This window comes from Rhagoletis pomonella, unplaced genomic scaffold, assembly GCF_013731165.1.
Source record: "Rhagoletis pomonella isolate Grant_MI unplaced genomic scaffold, Rhpom_1.0 Rhpom_scaffold_00009, whole genome shotgun sequence".
NCBI lineage: Eukaryota > Metazoa > Arthropoda > Insecta > Diptera > Tephritidae > Rhagoletis > Rhagoletis pomonella.
In genome coordinates this window covers 13881585-13904741 of record NW_023458563.1, presented here as the reverse complement: position 1 = coordinate 13904741, position 23157 = coordinate 13881585, and the positions used below count along the sequence as shown (strand labels likewise).

At 37.9% G+C, this 23157-nt stretch overlaps 1 protein-coding gene across 5 annotated transcripts in view; it reads right to left on the bottom strand.

Moving 5' to 3' along the window:
• LOC118745584 (Wilms tumor protein 1-interacting protein homolog) overlaps positions 1 to 23157 on the bottom strand; it is a 277158-nt gene that overhangs the window by 186234 nt on the left and 67767 nt on the right. For 4 of the 5 annotated variants that reach the window (XM_036479082.1, XM_036479084.1, XM_036479081.1 and 1 more), the window contains 2 exons: positions 11666 to 11949; positions 11436 to 11486 (listed from right to left, as the gene is read on the bottom strand). In XM_036479082.1, the coding sequence (XP_036334975.1) occupies positions 11436 to 11486; positions 11666 to 11949 (335 nt within the window). The remainder of the gene's footprint in view (positions 1 to 11435; positions 11487 to 11665; positions 11950 to 23157) is intronic. The other variant, XM_036479083.1, reaches the window with a different exon arrangement.

The following is a 23157-nucleotide window of genomic DNA, read 5'->3' as shown; positions in this document are numbered from 1 at the left end:
TGTCGGGCTGTGTTATATAAAATTGAAAAACAATTTTTTCTAACCCGAAAAGTCTTCAGATAGTGAGCCGATTTCAATGTTTTTTTTTTGTTTTAAGCGAGTAACCCAATTACATATAAACTGGGACGCGCCATTTTAGCTGATTAGAAAGTTACAAATTTTGCTGAAATTTTGCAGAATTTTCATAATTTTTACACAAAGTCTAAAATCTGGATGTAGTATATGTATGGTTTTTGTTAAGTAATGAGCTACATATTCGTAAAAAATAATAAACATTAAATAAACTAAAGAAAAATAGGCGAAACTTGCTTCAATTTTTGTTAAGAACGTCTTAAATTTAAGTGTGAAGTTTTACACGCAACAAAATAAAAGAGCACAAATTTCGATGTGGAGCAAAACTCTCTGGGGAGGCAATACCTGTGAAGAATTGCATCATGGTGCTAATATATTTTATTTTTGTTATCATTGTTATTTCCGAGTTGGTTGCCTTCAGCCGCACTAGAAGAAATAACCTCATCAGTCCATCTCCGGTTACGCCATCCACAGTATTTTTGCGCAAAATCCACCTCCAAATTTACAATAAATGTGCATATTTCAAACCGAAATCTTTATTTTAAATTAAAGCTTAATCCCTTTGCTAGACGTATATATACAATTTTTATTTATTCGGGTCACGTGTTTGGACACGATAACCCAAAATCATTGTACAAATAACCGAACCGTACCCAAACTGTCTTACTTATGCATTTTTCTATAAACAAAAATTTTATAAAATGAAACTGCAATAGTTTTCATCTTATGTGGATAATTCTTGTCACAAATACATAGTTTCGTGCGTATATTTATGTATAAAAATTTTTTAGCAGCACCACATCTTTATCAGAAAACTCCGAGAATCCAAAAATTGGTACTGTTACAAGTTGCAGGCCATCATTTTAACTCGACCTCCTTCCTGTTCCATGGATAACGGTACATCTTTTAGAGGTTAACAAATATTTTGCGTCAGCAATTTGTCGTCGAACTGCACGTATTACGTACCCTATCCTCGGAAAAGCAAAGAACTTTATTTTCGAATCTTTACTCAGGTGTACCGAATTCTGACAGTTTGGAAACGCGCAACACTTTTAGTATTTTCATCCAACTTCACTAACTAATTTTTTTTGTACTTTTCGAAGAATAAAAATTTTGTCTACTAGTGAATCTGGTGGCATGATTTTAGTTAGTTTAGTTTTGTTAAAAGTTGGGCAACAACAACGAATGTTAATATATTAAACTACCTTCTGTGTTTGTATCATGGCGTTTTCTTTTCTCGAAATAATGTTGCTCTGTTTTCCTCAGCACTTTCACAACTTTACGTGTTCATTTCTTAATATATTGCCCTCCGCCTAAGCAAAAGTGCCATACTTTTTGCTAATATAGTCATTTTGCGGGACAAAAAGCAACCTACTGCAAATGTTACAATATTTATAAGAAGGCAAAATTGTTTAATAGAAAAGAAAAAACCATAAGTTTGTAATTTATCTCTGTTTTTATATTTAAGTAATACAAACATGAACATTTCTTTGTTAAACAAAAATAAAGTGGTGTACAGCTTAGCTAGGAATAATCTTTGTTAGCAAAAAAAAATTGTATGGATTTACTAGTCTTTCTAATTGTAATTTATGTATTAAAAAAAAAAGTTAATTCTAGTTGAAACATTTTAGCCGTTTTTAGCCGTTTTTTTTTGTCCAATCTAGCCGGTCACCCCAAAAAGTTCTGGCAACACTGGTTGGCATTCGCGTTGCCAAATTTTGGCTATGTGGACGGCTGCATTGAAATTCAACGCCAACTCAACGTCAAAGTTGTATGTGAACCGGCCTCTATTCTTTGTTTACGCAAATTTTCCCATATCTACATATACATACATATGTACACACATACAACAGGCCACAAATAAATTTGTTTACAAAGGATTATGTACATACATATCGTCGCTGGAATAAAGAAACAGTATAAATGCCATATACACTACTATTCGATAATCGTACCATTGGATAGACAATCCTTTAATCTATCAGAAAAATCTTTATTTTTCTTAAATATATTTTTGGATCACGAACTTATTCACGAAAAAAGAAATTTTATAATAATAGGTACAACAATTTTTTACAAATAGTGTATGGTGCACTTGGCCTATTAAAGAAACTCTTGTAATATTAAAATAACGTAAGAGTATTTTACTTCATTATAGTGTTGCTAACTTTCACAGGCAGCTTAAAAATGTGAATAATAAAATAGTGTAATATCGAAATGCATCAATTAATTTTTCTGAGTTTGCAACCAATATAAAATAGTGTACAATGATTTCACATAAAAATGTTCAAATATAAAATAGTGTATAAGCAGATGCTTTCAGAAAAATGGGCTCAAATGGCATTTCTAAGTAAACATGGTACAGAATTTTTTTGTGAATTAACAGCTAAGGAATCAATAGAAAGCGTGGTGTATTTAAAATATGAATATTTTAAATAAGAAGCGCACAATTAAAGTTTAGATTTGGTCGATAGGATTAAAAAAAACTTCTAATTCCTTTTTCTCAACACTATACTTTTCATGTTACACTCCTTCATTATTCCAGCGAAGATATATATCGTTCAGGTATACAGGTATACATACATACGTACATATATAAATATGCATGTTATGTATGTACAGCGTGGCGCCGAATAACTATTACCCAGGTTTTTTTGAGAAATAAAAGGTCCCTTTATAGATTTTGCGAAAAAAATATATTATCGTTAATTTTCCACAGATTTTACTTTAGTTGTATTAGTTAGTTTTTTAATTTTAATCCTTATTTAAATTTTCCAGCAGTGTAAACTTTGAGAGAAAAGTTCATTTGGCACGCAAGTCTTCGTCCGTTAATTTATTCCATATCTTCTGTAACCATAGACTAATTTTCTCCGTTTTGAGGCCCTTATACTCCCCCTTCTGTCCAACATAAGGCCTCATACTCAAAAATCGAATAGACTCGCAACCAGTGTTGCCATTTCGGTCCTTTTGGAGCTAGATTTAGCTCTTTACTTTTCTATTTAGCTCCGAAAATTGGGTTTTAGTTCCTAGCTCTTTTTTAGCTCTTTTCACATTTATCTAGCACTTTTTTAGCTCCAGAAAATGTTAGTTGTATTTGGTATATATAAGCCAAAACTTAAGCGTTGACAAAATAGAAAATTTCGAGAAGCAGTGTATCCACCATAAACTCTTGGATCTAGGTTAAAGAGTTCAAAAATTAATTAAAAGAAAATCCTTTTTCTAATAGCGCGGATTTTGTTTTACCTTACTAATTTTACTTTTAAGGAGAGCTGGAAGTAAAACTTTCCAGAAAAAGTTTGCGAAAAAATTATTCAATTCAATTATCTGAAATTACAGTCTTTAACAGTTTGTAAAGTATTTTTAGTTCACTGTTATAAGAGCCGTAGCAACGAACCTTGCACCTTATTTTGATTTTAAAGATTTTTTCAGCACTTAATCTTATAAAATTCGTTGTTTTTATTAAAATTGTAAAAACGACCTTACGTCAATAAACGCTCAACAATAACAAAAATATGTTGCTCTTGATTTTAGCTACTATTAGTATTATTTAGCTCTTTTTAGTTCTTTTTTTCAACCGTTTTAGCACCAAACGAAATTTTTCTCTGGCAACACTGCTCGGAACTGGCGACTAGGGCGGCCATTCATTCGACCAACCCTATACAGTTTTTATTTTTTTTATTTTTATATACAAAGCCTAAGAAAAAATACACCTGAAAAAGACTTGCGTGCCAAATGAACTTTTCTCTCAAAGTTTATACTGCTCTGCAAATGTAAATAAGGATTAAAATCTAAAAACTAATTAATACAACTAAAGTAAAATCTGTGGAAAATTAACAATAAAATACTTTTTTCGCAAAATCTATAAAGGACACTTTTGTGATGTACAGTCATTTCAGTTTTTCCACAAAAACATCACAACTATGACACATATAAATATCATGACACACATGGTAAACAAACATTTCATACATATACCCAAAGACATACAACGAAGTGAAACATGAGTATTTTCACTTGCTCCACATACAGTTCATTGTTAAGGTACTTGACCGTACTTAAAATGTAAACAATAGCAAGTCAAATTTCTTTCTTTCTGTTTTCGATATGTCAAATATCATAAATGGGAGAAATGCAATGTGTTTAAAATTGATGACGATGCTAAATTCTGATTGGTCAATAGATAAGTAAATGCATTTGTAACATGAACAAAAAGCAGAAAACCATGTTACATAGGGCATTTTGGACATATGAATGAAATGCAAGATGTGTCAGATAATTTCTAGATAATTTGTAAATTAGTATATAAGTTGGAAAATTTATAATAAAAACTCAGATTCAGTTTTATACTTGAACTTGCTTGTCTTGTTATTTTACTCAACTCAAAAAAGGGCATTAATTGCTCGTCTGCCGAGTTTTGAGCCTCGCCTTACAAACCAAGGCTCCTATTGCATTAGTCGCGCTTTCATGCTAATGCAATAGCTATCCAAACGCTAAAAACACCACCTTACATATTATACTTTTATTTCTCAAAAAACAACCTGGGTAACAGTTATTCGTCGCCACGGTACTGTTATTCGGAAAAATATTACATATAATATACATATAATATAATATAATATTTTACATGAGCTGGACCGAATTGAAAATACCTCCAAAAATGGAGTTTTTTTATGAATAAAAATAGTTTGTTAAAGATTTTTTTTTAAATTCCCTCAAATGGCAAAACGGTTTAAAATTAAAAAACTTGCATAAAAGTATTTTTTAAAAATTAAAAAAAAAGTATAACGGAATCGTGATAATGAGATTTTTGATGCTGGTTTTTAACTTTTCTCAAAGATTGGTATAAGAAAAACTTGAATAACTGAACCTAAACTCTTCCGATTTAGACTTGTGAGGTATCAATGGAAAAGTATTTTCTCACCCTTGGGTTTCTTTGCTAATAAGCTCATTCAAAGGATGAAAGAGAAAGGTAGGATGAATGAACATACAGTGACGAGCATAACTGTAACATGGTGTAACACTTTTTATTTTAGCCACCGCTATCTTTCCAACTTCTAAAGACTTTCATACTTTTGTTGTATATTCTTATTGGTACACCCCTACTCCCTCTCTCATAAAGATTTGAAGTCAATCCAACAACAATAATAAAACCAGCCGGCAAAAATGTAAATTAAGGCCAATGTTACAGTTTTGCACTTACTCTCAGTTTTGCATTTTACAGTTATCTTTTACTTAGTTGGAAGTCAGATGACTTTTTTCTGTATTGTAATTTATTCAAGAAGTGATTGCCAGTAAATAATATGGTTAATCAGGAAACATAAATGTAAATAATAGATTTACTGCTGAAACGCGGGACCGTAGGAAAAGTGGCAAAAAATTATGGAGCTCGCCACGTGAAAGTGTTAAGGCTGAGAAAAAATATAGCCTAAAATGTTATTAAGGACAAAGGAAGTCTGCCAAAAAATATTACGGTCCGATATCTTGTGAACTTAGTAGCAAGTAGCGCCGCAGCCACTATTACACAAGCGCTTAAGGTATTAAAATTGAATGCAAATCAGTAGACAGCGAGGCGAAGAATTGTCAGATTGAACGGAAAGGCATAATAAAAGAAGAAAAAACCATTTTGATCAAAATACATGTGCGAGAGTGGTAGCACTTAGACGGATCCCACGAAAACCGGACCGTTGCCTATTGGGTTAGTTGGGTTGGATGGTTAGTTGGTCTGACAAGACTAAATTAATCGCTTTCAATCAGATGGCCGGGCATAGTATTGGATCAAAGACCCAAATTAAGCCTAAGCGCATCATGTAAGGCAAACTGTGAATCACAGTGGTCGGTCAATAATGGTTTGGGGTTGTATTTCAAAAATATTGTTGGTCCGTTAGTACGCATTATGCGTAAAGAACAGTATCTGTTCATATTTCAACAAAATTTGCAAGATGTAGTCGAAAAATGAGAGTTCCTGCTGAAAAATCACCCAAAACATACTGCATATGTTTGCAAAGACTGGATACAAAGCAAAAATTTGCTATTTTGAAATGACCTCCACAATCCTCGGATATAAATTTCGTCGAAAATTTGCGAAATCAACTAAAAGCGCAGCTTACTAAGTACGCAAGTCCGTCCAATGGAGTACATGAGCTATGAAAGCAAACCAAGGATATATGGGAGGCTATACCTCCAGAATTTTTACAGAGATACAAATAAGGTATGTCATATTGCATCCAGGAACTAAGAAAAGCAAAAGTATATTGAACATTGTGTTAACAATTCTTTTTTTTCGTGAAAATTGTCAAAAAGTTATTAAAAATATATAAGTGCAAAACTGTAAAATATGCCTTAATTTACATTTTTGTCTGCTGGTTTTATTATTGTTGTTGAATTGACTTCAAATCTTTATGAGAGGGAGTAGGGGTGTACCAATAAGAATATACAACAAAAGTATGAATGTCGTTAGAACTTGGAAAGATAGCGGTGGCTGAAATAAAAAGTGTTACACCATGTTACAGTTTTGCTCGTCACTGTAATTCAAAGTTGAATTAAGATGTGTTGGTATTTGAAAAAACAAAATTGGAACACGAATGACTTTTTTTGCACATAAATAAAAATAGTGGGAAAATACCTTTCTACTGAGATCCCATAAGTCTACATCAGAACAGTTTTGGGCCCGTTATTCAAGTTTTTCGTAAATCAATATTTGCAAAAAGTAAAAAAACGTCATCAAAAATCTCATTATTAGAATTCCGTTGAATAGATTTTTAAACATTTTTATGCAGATGTTTTAAACTTAATCTGTTTTGTCATCTGAGGGGACTTTGTTCAAATATTTCTTTAAGAAACTATTTTTATTCATAAAAAACTCCATTTTTGGAGGTATTCCGAAATATTTTGGTGGACGGACGTCTTAAAATATAATAAATTTTGTAATCCTGGCGCAAAATCCGCAACTTTTTTTGGTGATGCAGTATAATGTACATATATAACTCTAAAAAATATTGTATTAAATAATCTGTGCTTATGTATGTAAATAAATTTTAATTGTTGATTTAAATGCTGCCCTAATATAATATTCCCATATTTATATGAATATGTATGTATGAATATGTATATACATATGTACATAATCTATTGACATAAATTCACACATTTTTATGCCGAAAAGGGCATGTGTTGTATAGTACACACAGAGCGCTCGCTCGTCACTCACTCGTAAACGCAGCAGCCTTTAATAAAAGAGCTAGCTAACAAGCGGCGCTCGCTCATTTGCCGTGCAAGCCAAACGGCGATTTCCGGGATCGGCCTAACGAAGGTTGTCACGCTCATCGGCTAGAACAGACGCTTCAGAAGGGAAGTTTGGACGGGGGTACGTAATGCATCCTGCTGGTACGAAGCGACCTTCAGCAGCAGTGACAACCCTGCGGAACTTACGTTCACCAAGGCCGACGTCGGTTGGTGTGGGAAGCGCAGCGAAGATGCTCTCAGTAAATTTCGCGAAGCCTTTCCAATCAGCTTTAGAAAAGTTGATATAGGCCCGGTGTTCCGCGGAAGCAAAGTCGGTTGGTTTATCGATCGAGATGCCTATGGGCAGATGGTCTGATGCCAAAGTCAACATAGGTCGCTATGATACGCTGTTTATCAGACCAGCGCTGACTGTTGTTGCCTGGAGAGCTGCTGCAGCTGCCGATAATCCTGGTGGCTGCGTCGTCGTTCATTGTGCAGAATGTCGAATCGTCTATCTGCTCAGCCAAGTCTGTTCCCCTACTATTGTTTGACAGGCTTGAATTTCCAAAGATCGTGGTGCGCATTAAAGTCACCAACTACCATACGGTTTTCACCTCTGAGGAGCGTACCTATATCAGGGTGATATCCTGCCGTACAGTTAGTGACACGTTAAATATTTCCAGTTCCACGTCGCCTGACCGGATAGCAATGCCCTGAAATTCTAGGGTGGTATCCCTGCGGTCGATGTCTGCTTCGATAAGACGATACTGCACGGTGTGGTGCGTGATGAAGGCTAAGCCACCACCATTATCTCGCTCGCGATCTTGACGGTGCACGTTGTATCCGGCGCAATTCAACAATGTTGAAATGCTGTGCAACTTCGTCTTTTGGACCGCAGCTATCAATATACCATGCCTTCCCATAAAGACGGTTATCTCCTTGATCTTGCTCTGAAGTCCGTTACAGTTGAATTAAAGGAGCTTCATGTGGTTCGGGGGACGTGTTGTTATGTGGGGTGTGAGGGATGTGTGTTGCCGTGCCGCCGTTGGTTGTGTGCGGTGCTGTGGAGGGTGCCGCCCTGTGGTGGTAGTGGGTGGCGTCGCAATTGGGGTATGCAACCATGCAGCGCAACACGGGCCCGCGAAGTTCCTCGTCCAATATCGCGTGGTGCGCAGACTTGAAAATGCCTTTAAGTGGCACCAGCCAAGGCAGGTGTTGCACTTGACTGACGGAATATCCTGGACTGACACACCGTGCAGATTGTAGGAGACAGGAGTTGCTGGGGGCGGCGTGTGGGTGGTGGTGCGGTTGTGTGGTCTGTCGTGGTTGTGGTGTGGTCTAATATGTTTTTGTGTTGTGGTGTTTGTGTTGAGCTGTTCAGGTGGACTAGGGTTAGCCATGAAGGCTGCTCTGTTTGAGCAGCAGGGGGCCACAAATGATGTGGTCCACTACCGATAAGTCCGTAGGCCTGAGTAGACTCTGAGGTGACTCCACCCGTCGCAAGCATTGCACTTGACTGAGGTGGAGTTGTGGTGCATTCGTCTCTGGCATACACAGCAGGTGTAAGTTTCTGGCCCTGGGTTTGACTCGATGCCAGCCCTGAGCAGAAGAATAAGTAGAAAATGTAGCCCTATGGACAAACTACTTCTGAGATACTTCGCCGACCTAAACGGGGTTAGATCGCCGAAACAACAGCCCTTGGTCGGGTAAAACCCGTGTAATTCCGGTACGTAGAACCGGCTGTCGTGGGAATGTACACGTTGACGTCTTCCAGCTTTGTTCACTCGAATTGATAGCAAACCTTGGTATTCAATGAATGCGTAATTTGTATAAATTTGAGGGGTAATGAGTCGGTATCAAACCGCGTTATTCAATATAAAGGCGATGCCGCCTTCGTGGCTCAGAGGACATCTTTTCGGTGAACGTTGAACTCGTCAGCTCGGAAGGCTCGATCCTGAGTTATAATTGGTCCCCGGGATCGCCGTGACTGAGATATTACGCCTCAAAAAATTGACTGTCTCTGCGATCTTACCTTGTAGCCCATTGCAATTGTTGCGAGTGGAGCGAGAAAGTACTGGAGCGCATCTTTTGTTGCCTGCTGCCCCTGCGGCCTGATTGTGTACGAAGTGGTCTGCCGCTGGTGTTTTCAGCGCCCTTTCCACTAGTGTCGTCGTGTATGTGTATCTACTGGGCTACCGCAAGCATTGGCGCTGGGCGTTGTGAGGCGGCAGGCTGCAGTGAAGGCAGCACTCCACTCACCACGATGCGTAAGGCTTGAGAAGTGTTGCAGGTGGGACCAATTTTTACATCTGTTGCACTGTACCGATGTCGTGTTTTGTTTTACCAGATTGGCGCAAACGCTGCAAAACTGTTCTCAGTGGATGTTCTTTGTTGCGTACTGCCGATCTGTTGTGGGATATTGCAGTACGATGATATATATATATTTTTTTTGCTCTATGCCGACACGGACCAGTAATGTGCGGAGCAGACAAGTGGCAAGAGGCAAGAAAATGAGGGGGTTTCTCCGGTAGTGATGGTCCTTGTTCGGAGTTAGTGCTCCGTTTCTGTGCGCAAAGCCGCGGGCAAGGTCTGTTATATAAACTACTGAGCCGATTCTTGTACAAAATCTACGGTAATCGTGGTGCAATAGGCAACGTTTTATATACGTGAAAAAGAGGTTCTAAGAATCCTAAAATCAGTGCTTTTCAACTGAATGGAATCGCGAATTGATAATATACATATTCAGGTATCAAGCGAAAGGTATTTTAAAAGGCTTGGTTGCAGTAATAGTCTCTAGTCACTAATATAGAACTTTCGTGGTGAATATCGATTTTGAGACAATGTATTTGGTATTTAGTTCAAAAAAAATTTCAGTAATTTACAAGCTGGTTCTGAGCAGGTTCCAAAAAGAAACATATGGAGGAATATATGACGGCTTCCTATGGCTTTCTCTTTTACTCTAGAAAACGCACCAATAAAGCAATATTTGTTTAACAAAAACTGCATCAAGAAATAAACCTAGATCCTTTAATAAATTAAAAATTAAATGCAAAAAAAAAATTATTTTTTAAACAATAAAATTAAAGGAAAATTACAAAAAAGCAAAAAGATCCACGTCCGAGGTTTCGAGCTTTTGATCTCTCGAATGCCGCACTAGTGCTTTGCTCAGTCGGCCATTGCGACTGTTAGAGCACCGCGAGCAAAATGATATACGTTTTTTGACTTTCTCTTACTTAATACCCAAAATGTCTCCTCAAGTCACAACAACAGTCACTAATTTATAGTATTAAAGTCAGTGACTTGAGATGAGACTGACTTACTGAATACCAGCATAAAATCCCCATTTTTCATATAGGCAATTTGGCCCAAAACAGCAAAGGGGTAGTTGAGAGTTAAAGCGCGTTATAATTATTTTTGTACGGGATAAAGCACTGGGACCATAAGATCGATTGTGCGCCACCTTTTTTTAAATTTTGAACCGACTTCAAAAAAAGAGGAAGTTATCAGTTCGCCAGATTATTTTTTTATGTATGTTTCCGCATAACTTTGGACCATTTTAACCAATTTCTATAATTCTTTTTTTAAAGGAAGGGTAGTCACTTACTAATTTGGCTTAGGTCCGATGATTGGATCATGAAAAAATTAACGGTATTCTTAAATTTTTATATGAGAATTGAATGTTGTATTGGCGTAGTGCCATCAGTTTTGTAATGATTAAAAATATCCTGAGGGTTAAAAACTTTTTGTTTGTTGCTGCGAGCCCCTTTAAAATTATTTAACCGTTATAAAAATTATGGCACCACGACATTACAACACTTATAAAGCAGTTGAGGGTATAAGCTCGAAACTTGGCCTTACATTAAAAGGGAATATTTTAAGTCCATACTTAAGTTTCTAGCTCTTACGAAAAAGAGGACAAAAACTAATTAAGAAACCGCATTTCCAAACTTCAGCCAAAAGGGATGAAAAATTTGTTGATATTGTCGGGCATTTTGTACGCTTATGAATTTATGGGAGCTCAGTGTCCAAACTGACAGTAACGCAAACAAATACACATACACATTTTAGGCGAAGATAGATAAACATGTAAAAAAAAATATCGTCTTAAAGTATTAGAAGAATAATAATGAAATTTTATTTACCTGTGAGGAATTTCCATTGCTGTAAAAGTCTATGTTGTCTGGATTAGCGGTCTGTGAGTTGTAAGAATTAAATTTTAGAATTCAAAATATACAAAAACCCGGAAGTTTTGGTTTAATTCAAAGGCCGATTAAGTATCATTATTTTCATATATCGTCCAAATAATGTGAAATCAAAAAAATGTTGAACTAATTATTCACGTATACGCTACATTTTTCCTCAAATAACATACCTGCAATGTTGAACAATAACTGTTGAAATCATTGCTGCAGCTCATATTTATATACGTTTGAGGTTGAGATCCATTTAAATCTTTGTTTTCTCCAATATCTTTAGACCTAATATTGGTTTCATGAGATTTTATATAACAGTTGTGGTATGGCTTTTTAAATGCATCCGTCGCTCTTCGTAGTTCGCTATATGATGAGCTGACTGGACTAGGAGGTGGTGGCGTTTCCTCATCAGTAGCCTCATTAGCGTCAATAGACAATTCCGTTGAGAGTGGTGGTATATAATCTATTCAAAAACGAAATGTGAAAAGCGCCTTTATTGTAAAATTCACATATTCGCACTAGCAACTTATACATTTAAAGGGTGTTATATGCAGAATTATTTCATAAGTAACTAAATTAATATAAACTTCATTTAGGACCGGTATTACAATGCATTTCTAAGTTGAACTTAAGTCTAGGCTACGATTTTGCCTTTCGCCAACCACTTTTTCACCAAAACTTAAGTGCAGCTTAAGTCGCGAATATTGACGACTTAAGTTCTACTTATCTTTTCCAACAGCTGATTATAAATTACAAATAAATACTATGAAGATCGAAACAAAATAATTGTGAAAAATGAAGTTAAAAACACTATATTTAAGTTATGGAGTAGCATATTTAGTGATGGAAGTATTAAATATTAGTTGTGATCCTGCATGAGTCCAAGCTGACAATTTTTACCAGAATTAACCAGATGTGACTGGACATCGATCTCATACTCAGTTCTCTGGCAACTGAGAGGACAAATAAGATAGCAAATAAGGCCCTCTCTTTGTCAGAACTTGCCAGTTTTGGACCGCAGATTTTTTACTGGTAAATGTGTCAAACGATCAGCTAAAGTATGTTTGACAACCAAATTGTAAACAAATTAAAAGTGTTCTTTGCTAAGGCATGTTATAAAATATTCAATTACTTGTTGGTTATTTACATACAAACAGAGACCATAATGATTATAAGAAATAAAATTAAATATTGCTCTATAATTATTACTGAACAATGGAAAAGTTGTTTTCGTCTCATAATAATTATATAGGATTTTTATTTTTTTCGTCTCCCGGGACGTTTATTTCAAGACGGAAATGATTTACGTCTTCTCTTAATAATTATATGGGACTTTTATTGAAATGAAACTTCTTAATTGAGCTCGAAGATTTGACGCGTTAAATATTTAACGCCACGAAATTCTAATAATCAAGCTCGGAGATGTTTGCGTTTAATTCCGTGAAATCGGCAGTACGTATACCGTACCCACTAGACGAAAAAAAACATATTTCTCGTAAATAATTATTATAAAAAGACGAAACAGAACAAGGCGACTTTTCCATCTCAAATATTAGGATAATAATTATTTTGGGTCTCTGCTTACAAAATAAGCATAATTCTGAGGTTATGTTGAAGTTGTCAGAAGTTACCATTTTTTACCAGAAAGCGATCCGGTACTTTTCAGTATTACTCTCTTGTTCTGACTGAATTTTTATTTTTTGACAGCTTAGTAGATTTAGTGTCCGAATACATGACACTGTTTGAAAATTACACACGCAAGGGCAGTTTCATAAGCCAATCAGGAGTATCACTGAATCCGTCGTTGAAAATATCGTTGCCAGCTTCGAATGCTGCACTTTGATGATTCGAAATCACCTACCACAAAGGAAACAATAGAGACACATATGTATGTCATTTTGTTCGCGCTGCCCCAAAAGTCGCAATGGACGAGTGAGCTAAGCATAGAGTACCATTTGAGAGATCTGAGTTTTCAGGCAGCGGAAATTTTTTCCTTTTTTGTTTTTTTTTTTGTTCTTTAGTAGAATTTTTTCACTCTACATTTTATTTTTTTAAAAGGAAAAATATTTTTTTATAATTACGTTTAACTTTTATCACCCTTATGCTAGAACCCGAATTTTCGTAATTCGTAATTCGTAGCTATGCACATTAGGTCTAGTGATTACTTTTTCTGTGCGAAATTAATAGCAGCTAAAATATTGCAATATTTTCATTTTAAAAAAGTGTAGTCAGTAATTAAAATGTGAAAACATGACTTGGCTTTCGTAAAATATTCCGCCTAACTTTTTGTATGTTCAATGATGAGTATATGTGTTTAAGTAGTACTCGAACAAGTAAGAAAGGCTAAGTTCGGGCGGAGCCGAACATTAAATACCCGGCGCAAGTATTAAATATATGTTTTTTCACCCTTCCGAAACCTTCCGCTAGATGGTAAGCCGAGTTGTAACAATTTTGAGTAAATTAGCGTCCTTCAATTTCGAAATATTGAAGTTTCAAGCAATTCTTAAATTTACCGTTATATGAGAATCGGCCGTTATATTAGTCCGATTTCAATAATTTTCAACGTTTTGCTTACACGTGGCAAGTACAATAACCATACCGAGTTTGGTACAAATTGGTAGAACGGTTACCGGTATACTTATATGTGATCATAAGTGGGCGGTGCCACTCCCATTTTCCAAAATTTTACCATAAACGCATTTCTTGGTAAAGAATTGTTGCAACCATCAATTTTGAAAAAATGAGCTTCAATATTTAATGATTTATCGAAGATTTTGTATTTCTCTAAATTACCGTTATATGGGATGTGGGCGTGGTTATTGTCCGATTTTAAAAAGTTTCGGCGGTTTTTTATGCTGTACCAAGGCCAACAACTGTGCCAAGTTTGGAAGAAATTGGTGTAGCGGTTACCAAGAAATACACATGTAACCATAAGTGGGCGTGGCTACGCCCATTTTCCAAAAATTTATAATATTCTTATTTTTCGTCTAAAAATTATTGTAAATATCAATTTTGAGTGAATTATCTTCAGTAGTTACTAAAATATCGCAGTTTTCGTATTTCTGGAAATTACCGTTATATGGGAAGTGGGCGTGGTTAAAGTCCGATTTCGCCCATTTTCAATACCAACCTACCTTGGATTAAGGGAAACCTACATACCAAATTTCGTTGAGATATCTCAATTTTTGCTCGAGTTATCGTGTACACGGACAGACGGACAGACGGACAGACGGACGGACAGACAGACATGGCTTAATCGATTTCTTTTTTCATCCTGATCATTTATGTATACATTTGTCTATATCTATCTCGATTCGTTTTGGCTGTTACAAACAACCGTTATGTGAACAAAATTAATATACCCTTGTGCACAAGTGCGCTCGGGTATAAAAACATTGTCCAATTAGCTTGGTTTAGAAACAAGTTATTTTTTACCATACTCAACCCCCTCCCCCTTAAAATGAGATACATAATAAAATAAATATATCATATGTACATAAATGGTTTCTTCTAGCGATTAATTATGCCATTATCGAAATTCCTAAAAAAAAAGAAGTTATTTACTACATGTCTCGCAGATATGCCTTGAGAAGCGATTCCTAAAGCAGTTAGTCTTCATAAAACACTTCTTTTCCACTTAAGGTTTCAGTATTCCCAAATTCTCCACCGATATTATATATATTGAGAATGCTAATGCTGCTTTGCGACACACATACCAAAAACCGCTAGTAACTTCCTGAAAAGAATACGAATGTTTTTTTTTCCTTTATTTATGCTTTCAATAAAGCCATTTCCTAAAAAATAATACATTTTGTGCGAGAAAATGGCATAATTTACTTCTAATTTTGCTTACTGCTAACGTGCGCGTAGCAGTGGGGAAAAGAAAAAAAAAATACTCAATAAAATGCGAAAACTGATAACATACAATAGTGTAGGAGATAAATCTATTTGACGAAAATTCTACTAAAAGATTCTACTCTACGAAAATTCTACTTTATTGCCAGTCGAAAACAGGGTTTTGTAACAGGAACTCTTTAATTAGTCTTTTAAATTGAAGTAAATTGCTAGCGCCTCATATTTGTTCTGGCAGCTTGTTAGAAGTTTTAACGCAGTAGTTCCTAATTGATTTAGTACTTCTTTCAGTTCTAAAAAACTTGGTCCTCATGTCACGTTGGTTCCGAAAATTATATACGGGAATTTCTGTGTAATCAATATCAATATTGTGTTTGATTAGGTTATTTTTAATTTTATAAACAGTGATAAGTGTTTGCAAAATACAAAAACGATTAACATCCAGTCTGCAAGTATATAGGCTTCTGGACGGGGTGTGCTTGGGAAGAAGTAGAATGTTTTTAATCATTTTATTCTGAAGCCTCTGTAATTCGTTCATTCTTTGTGCGGAACATCGATTCCAAATTGGGTTTACATAATTTATTTGCGACATAAACAAAGCCTCGTACAGTAGCCACAGATGCTTTCTGGGAATACTGTTTTTATTTCTGTGAATAGCAAAACTGAGCGGAATTAGCTTTAGTTTTAAATTTTTGAGATGCTCATTCCAGCTTATGTTGGAATCTATCCAAACTCGTAGATATTTTGAAGTATCAACTTTTTTTATTTAAACATTATTAAGAACAATCCCTGGGAAGTCATCCATGTCTGGTATTGGCTTGTTGTTATTAAATATCAGGAAATTTGTTTTAGTCAGGTTGATTTTTAAGCAATTCTTGTCAAGCCAGTCGTAGATTTTACACAAGTCGGACCTTATGTTTTATGTAAGCTCTTCTATTGTATCAGTTGCATACATAATAAGTCCATCATCGGCATAGAATTGTGGAACTCCTTTTAGGTCTAGCTTTAATAAATTATTTATGTAATTTAAAAAAGGGTTGCTGCTAGCTTTGAGCCCTGTGGGACTCCAATTTTAATTTTCTGCGTGGAGCTTTTTGTCCCATTTACTTGAACATATTGCACCCTATTTAATAAGAAGCTTTGAAATAGTTTTAAATTATTACCGCGTATTCCTAGTTCAGCCAGTGTTCTAATCATTATTTCTAAGTTCACTGAATCGAATGCCTTTGACAAATCTATCGCCAGTATCACCACATCTTTCTTTTTATCTAAATTTTCATAGACAAATTCAGTACAGGACAGACACGCTGCCAGAGTATTAAAATTATCGATAAAGCCAAATTGATTTTTATGTATTATTTGATTATCTTTTAAAAAACTTTCAGGCGGTTGAGAATGATGCTTCAAAAATTTTGTCGATTGTACTCAGTTTGGTTATTGGGCGATAGATAGAGCAGATTTCACTACTTCCCTCTTTATGGATCGGTATCACCTATTTTCAATTCTTGTGGATACTGGCCGTCTTTAAGACACTTATTTATGAAATGTGCTATATATATATATATATATATTTATGAATTATTAAATATTTATATATATATATATTTATATATATTTATGAAATGTGCTTTATAAAGGTTCTGCTAGGAAAACTTGTATTTCTTAACGAAACGCCCAGATATTTGGTCCGGCCCATTCCCTGTTTAAGATTTTAACATATTTATTGACATTTCAACTTCGAGTGTATCACATTCATCCATCGAAAACGGTATCGTGATTCCGTTTTGAAAGTAACATCCCTATTCTGCAACTCTTTCGTATTCGGATTTCGCTACGAATCGTAACAATGGCATGCCTAAAAACGAACGAGTAAGAAATTGGTAGCTTTTTTGCGAAATTTTGTACGAAAGCAATTGTTTCGGAAGCGAGATAAAAGGTGTAAATCGATGTGTGTTTGCAGGAAATATTGGTGGTAAACAGATAAATTCTTATCCACTGCTTCATATGAACGAACAATAATTAATGTTTGTTGCCCCTTATCAAGAAACTTGGGTCCTGGGTCCGGTTTAGTTATTTGTACAATGATTTTCGGTTGTTGTGTCCAAACGCATAACCCAATACTAGATTAAACTTTAATTTAAAACAAATGTTTCAAATTTCCGAGCACTACTTTATTAATAAATTCGGTTTGAACTATCCACTTTTTTTGAAAATTTCGATGTGGGTTATGTATATGCACAAGAAATGTTGTATACACACATAGATAGGAGTATTATACTTAGTAATGGTAATAATCCCTAAGCGCGGCCGAAGGCAGAAGCAAGCGCAGAGGTGGTGTTTTTAATGGCTTGGAAGAAGCTGTGTTTGCATTAAGTGGATTGAGAACCAGTTCTTTAGGCATCGGAGGAGTTGTGGCTTGTGGTTCAACAATTCAACCAAAAGCTGACGTAGATGCGGTCATGGTTACTATGCCAAACAGCTCCGCATATCTTTGTAAATTCATTTCCATAACGCGCTCTTACTCCGCTGCTATAATTGCAAATGCAATAGAAAATTCGGGTTCTAGAATAAGGGTGGAATTTGCGAGAAGAATGTTTAAAGCTCTATTCGCCTTGAGCAAAAAGTTTCGAAATTACAAACCGTACATTCTCTCAAGGATTTGCCTCAATGGCCTTTGCGAATCGGCGCGAGTGTCTTTTTAACATAGCCATGGCTACGCTACAGGAGATGAAATGTAATCCAAATTGACGCTGCTATTTTTTCGGCTATCACATACATCCATTTTCAATATTTATGACCATTAAAGTGGACGTTTTACCACCATTAAAATGCAAGCAAATTTTGACCGCTGCTGTTGTTGCAAAGCGCCACTTCCGGCCGGATAAAATACTAAAATTTATGTTAAGCTATTTTTAGCCAAAGCAAGGACAGAACCGCAATGTTTGGAAATGGTCAACACAGCTGGCTTTTTGATTTAGGAAAGAACTTCATCAGCAGGAAACGCGATGTTTTGAGATCTTAATATTTTAGCATACTGTCCAAATTGTTTTCCATAATTTTCATCTTTCTTTGATGAATAATTGCAAAAAAGACGGGTTTTTCTAACAGTTTCATGGAACTTTCGCAAATATCAGCAAACTTCAAACAACTCGCCTTTTGTAATAGCATGATAGCCCAGAAAAAAGTTTTTTTTTTTGAAAATGGCTAAAAACGGCGGCTTAAGTAAAATAAAATCAACTCATTACATTTTAATTTATCCATTTCCCTTTTCCATTTTGTTTCCCAAAAATCAACAAAATTGTAAAAGCTTACATAAAATCAGAAATGGAAATTGTTTCAAATTCGTTATTTAAAGTTCAAGTTTGTAACGAAGCGTTTCTGTTGCCCCGAAGCTTCTTCTTCAACGTAGGGTATACTCGCAGTATCCATGATTCGTTACAACAAAAAATTTTTAGTTTTGTGGTTCCGGTAAACCGTACTTTATTAACTAAATCTCTTATTTTCCACAAAGAACATATAACCCAGTGGTTGGGTAACGGCTGCGTGTCCCGTTACCGGCCCGTAGGGCGTAGTGGCGTGACTCTAGTACTGGTGGACAGCGCTCTGCTAACGCCGATGAGTGGCGCTCTGGGTTCATCGGTGAGGTCGTTGGCAAGTGGCGCTCTGTTCACGCCGATGGGTGGCGCTCTAGCAACATCGGTGAGTAGCACTCTGTCCGCGCGGATAGGTGCGCTATAACAATGTCGTCGTGACCACAGCTCCGTGCTGACTGGCTGCTCATCTAATAGGCTGTGCGCTTGATGTTGCGTGGTCGTGCTACATGTTTCTGTGTGATGTTGCGTTGTCATAGCAACGAAGAAGTTGGCGGGTGTTGCTGTGCCTTGTTGCGTGGCTGGCTGATCTGACTTGTGTTGCTGATGTGTGCGCCCCAGTGGGGTATAGTTACGGTGACCATCCGTCCTTTTTTAAAGTCCTTAATTTTAACCCCCTGTCGTTTGTATTTTTTTTTTTTTCAAAATAAAGGACGCCTTTTGTTTGTTATTTCTTAAACTGTCCTTTAAATCGGCTCTGCATTTTTCAGAGTTAATAATTTCAGAGTTGATAACTTTTTAAACGCAGAAGATGAAAAATAAAAATGTCTCTTATAAAATATAATGAAAACCTTCGCCAGTTTGTTTCGCACCCCACTTAAGGGTTTCTATTTAATCAGTAATCTTTGTACAATCTATCAAGCACAGGGAAAGTTGTGCCCAGGATTTGTGTTTCATGCTGACTTTCCAGTTCCACTGAGAGAGAACAATAAACTCCCTGCTGCGCAGTGCTTCAAAACTGGCATTTAGTGTTCGTAATTCACAGGAGCCTTCATTTTTCACTTAATTGATTTACTCAATTAATTTTTATTTTTTTTTTTAATGAAAGCTTACGATATTTGCAAGACACCAGTTGAGCCCGATTTCTGAACTTTTATTTGATAATATTAAATTTTTTAGTGCAAAATGCAGATAAAGTAGCAATTTTGAAGAAAATGTATTCTCCTGTTCCAGTTAATAAATGTTTCATAAAAAAAAATAGTTGAAAACAATTGTATGGTTCTCTCAAAACAAAAAAAAAATACAAACAAAAAATTTAAAATGTTATAAAAAAATGTTCACAAAAATATATATATTTTTGATTTTTGGTAAAAATTTGTTGAACCACTGTGTGCTGGTTAAATAATATAACTAACTGGTAAACATTTGATTTAAATTACGATATGGGTAAGGTACTTTTATCATACAAGTTGTATGTACGTATTCCCAAATCATTTTGAAAACAAAAATGTCCTTTATTTTACGTTGGTTAATATGGTCACCGTAGGCATAGATACCCGATAGTCCTTGGAGCTGAACCTCAACCGGGGCTTGCATGAGCATGCGGCAAGGCCTTTGAGGCCCTTGGGGATTCCTCTGCCTAGGCGTCGATGCGCCCGGTGATCAGGTGTGCGTTGATAACCCGCCGGGCTGCTGTGTTTGCGACGGCTGTCCATGCGGCAACTACCAGTGTAGTAGCGTAGCCGCCGTTGGCGACGACGTGTGCGGTGTCTTCCGTATGGGCTACGGATGCGTGTTGCCTCGTAGTGCGTGTCGCGTCGACTGAAGCGCGTGCGTTGACCGCACGTATGGCTGCGGCGCGGCGCGCGACGGCAGTGTGCGTTAGTTGCGCGCGTGGAGGCCGTACAAGCGGTGGATATGCATCTGGCGGCTGCTTTTGCTTGATTTTCCTAAGACTTTTACTCTTCGCACCGTGAACTGTTGCTGGGTGTTAAAAGTGGTCGGGTACCCTCTGTGATGCGCGCTACGGTATGCGCCGCTAATGCATGCTGTGTAGGTATCTTGGTTAAAAAACATATGATGGCCACTGCAGGAAACCGTAGTCCCAATGCTGCCTAGCGCGTCCAGACCTAGTATGACATCATCAACTGCGCCGGGCATGACTTTCAACACTGCGTGGTGGTATGACTTCCCAATCCGAATTTCAGCTCTCATGGTGTCGAAGATCCTGCTTATGGTGCCATCGGCCATGAATACCTCGATATCCACGGTTGTCTTCTCCCCGTTCCCAGAGCTTATCATGCGTTCCGCTAAGATGGCTGACACGAAACTTTTCGAGGCGCCTGTGTAGATGACGGCCTCCGCCAATTCCCCGCCAAGCTGGACAGGGGCGTAGGGCCCTGTCGCATGGTTACTGGTGGTTCGGCGCTGGATTTTTCGAATTCACCGCACTTGGGCTTGGTGAAATTGCCCTGTCGCTTTCTTGGCATTGGCGACAGCACTCTACTGTTCACATATCGGCTCGGCCGCACTCCCAGCAAAATAGCTTTCAAACGTTACGGCATCTCCTAATGTAATGCCCTTCTTGATCACACCCTTCTGCAAACGTTACTTGGGTTAAAAACTGGGTCGCGGATGGTTGATTACGCTGTAGAATCATCACTGAATTGTGCGGTGGAACTCGATGTTGGGCCGAACGCTCCGATGGATGTTGATGAGGTGATCCGTCCGACCATGCAGACGGCGCTGTTGGATTATCACCTACAACGTGTCCTGCTACTTCACGTCGGGGCATTTCCGACGATCGGCGATGCCCTCGTATTCTTCAGCGAGTGCGAGGAGTTCCACCAGGACACTGAAATCTCGTCGTCGAATAATCGGGGTGGCTGTTCCGAAAGATTCTTTCCAATTGCTATTCCCTGCTGTATCTGGCGCGCCGCATCAAGCTCTATATCGCGAGCACGTACTCCTTGTAATTTTCCCGTGCGTGCTATCTTTGCTTCCGTATGTCAGACGCTCAAAGTACCGGGACGGCAGGAAGAAGCTTAGAAAATATTGCTTGAAAGAATCCCAGCTCTTCCAGTGCTCGTTGTTCTTGCGGTACCATTGGATGGCCTTGTCGCGTAGTAGCTCGAGCATGATTCTTGGGAATATGCCTAGATCTCCTCTTAAGCTTTCCATGAAGTCTAGCGGGTCTCGTCCACCGTCGTAGCTTACTGACCACTTCCGTACATCCTCCATGATGAGCGCGTTAGACACAAGATACTCCTTGCAGGTGTTATCCAGCCACGACGTGTTGGCCGATTCAGTCATTTTATTCGCTGTTTTTTGGTGAAAAAAGTTCCTTTGCACGTGTACGATCAGCCAAAGGTCCCTGCTCGGGCGCCAACTGTAACGAAGCGTTTTTTTTTGCCCCGACGCTTGTTTTACAACGCTGGGGTATACTCGCCGTGTCCAGTGGCTGGGTAACGGCTCCGGGTTCCGTTACCGGCCCGTTAGGCCGTAGTTTCATGGCTTTAGTACTGGTGGGCAGCGCTCTGCTAACGCCGATGAGTGGCGCGCTGCTAACGCCAGTAAACGGAGCTCTGGTAACGCCGGAGAGTAGCGCTCTGAGGTGGTTGGCAAGTGGAGCTCTAACAACGTCGGTGAGTAGCGCTCTATTCGCGCCGGTGAATGGCGCTATAGCAACGGCGGTGAAAGGCGCTCTGGTCGCGCTCAGCTAACGTCGAAGAGCAGCGCTCTAGTCGCGCCGGCAAGTGGCGCTCTGGTGACGTTGGAGAGCAGCGCTCTAGTCGCGCCGGTTAGTGGCGCTCTTGGCCGCCCGTATGCGGCTTCACGATATGCTGCGGTGCGCTCTCAACTCTCTACTTGTGAAGCGATGATGTCTTGTTGTGTTATCAACGATGCACAAGCAATCCCGTTCAGTCGTAGCTGTCGTCACGACCATAACTCCGTGCTGACTGACCGCTTTCCCGTCGGGCTGCTCCTCTAATAGGCTGTGCGCTTGATGTTTCGTGGTCGTGCAGCTACATTTTGCTGTGTGATGTTGCGTTGTCATCACAACGAAGAGGTTGTCGGGTGTTGCTATTACTTGTGTTGCTGTGGCTTGTTGCGTGGCTGGCTGATCTGATTGTGTTGCTGTGGCTCATTGCGTGACTGGCTGCTTTGACTTTTGTTGCTGGTGGTGGGTCTTTGTGTGGGCCAAATTCCTCAGGGATATTTGGTCCTCACAAGTTCTTTATTGTAATAATTTGTCTTACAATCTTCACGTTTACTAATAGCGTATGTAATATGAAATGTGTGATGATTTTCCTACTTTTGGAAAACCATTTCTGGTTTGCCTAAACTACTTAAAAAGATCAATTTCGGTTGACCTGCACTTTAAGCAAGACCAGCGAAGACCCTTGCCATATCCCAACTTCGCTCTGGATATTGCAGCAGGTTATACTTGTACCTGAGCAGAGTGAAAGATGTGCCCAACGAGTGTCCGGCATGCGGAGCGCCGCCAC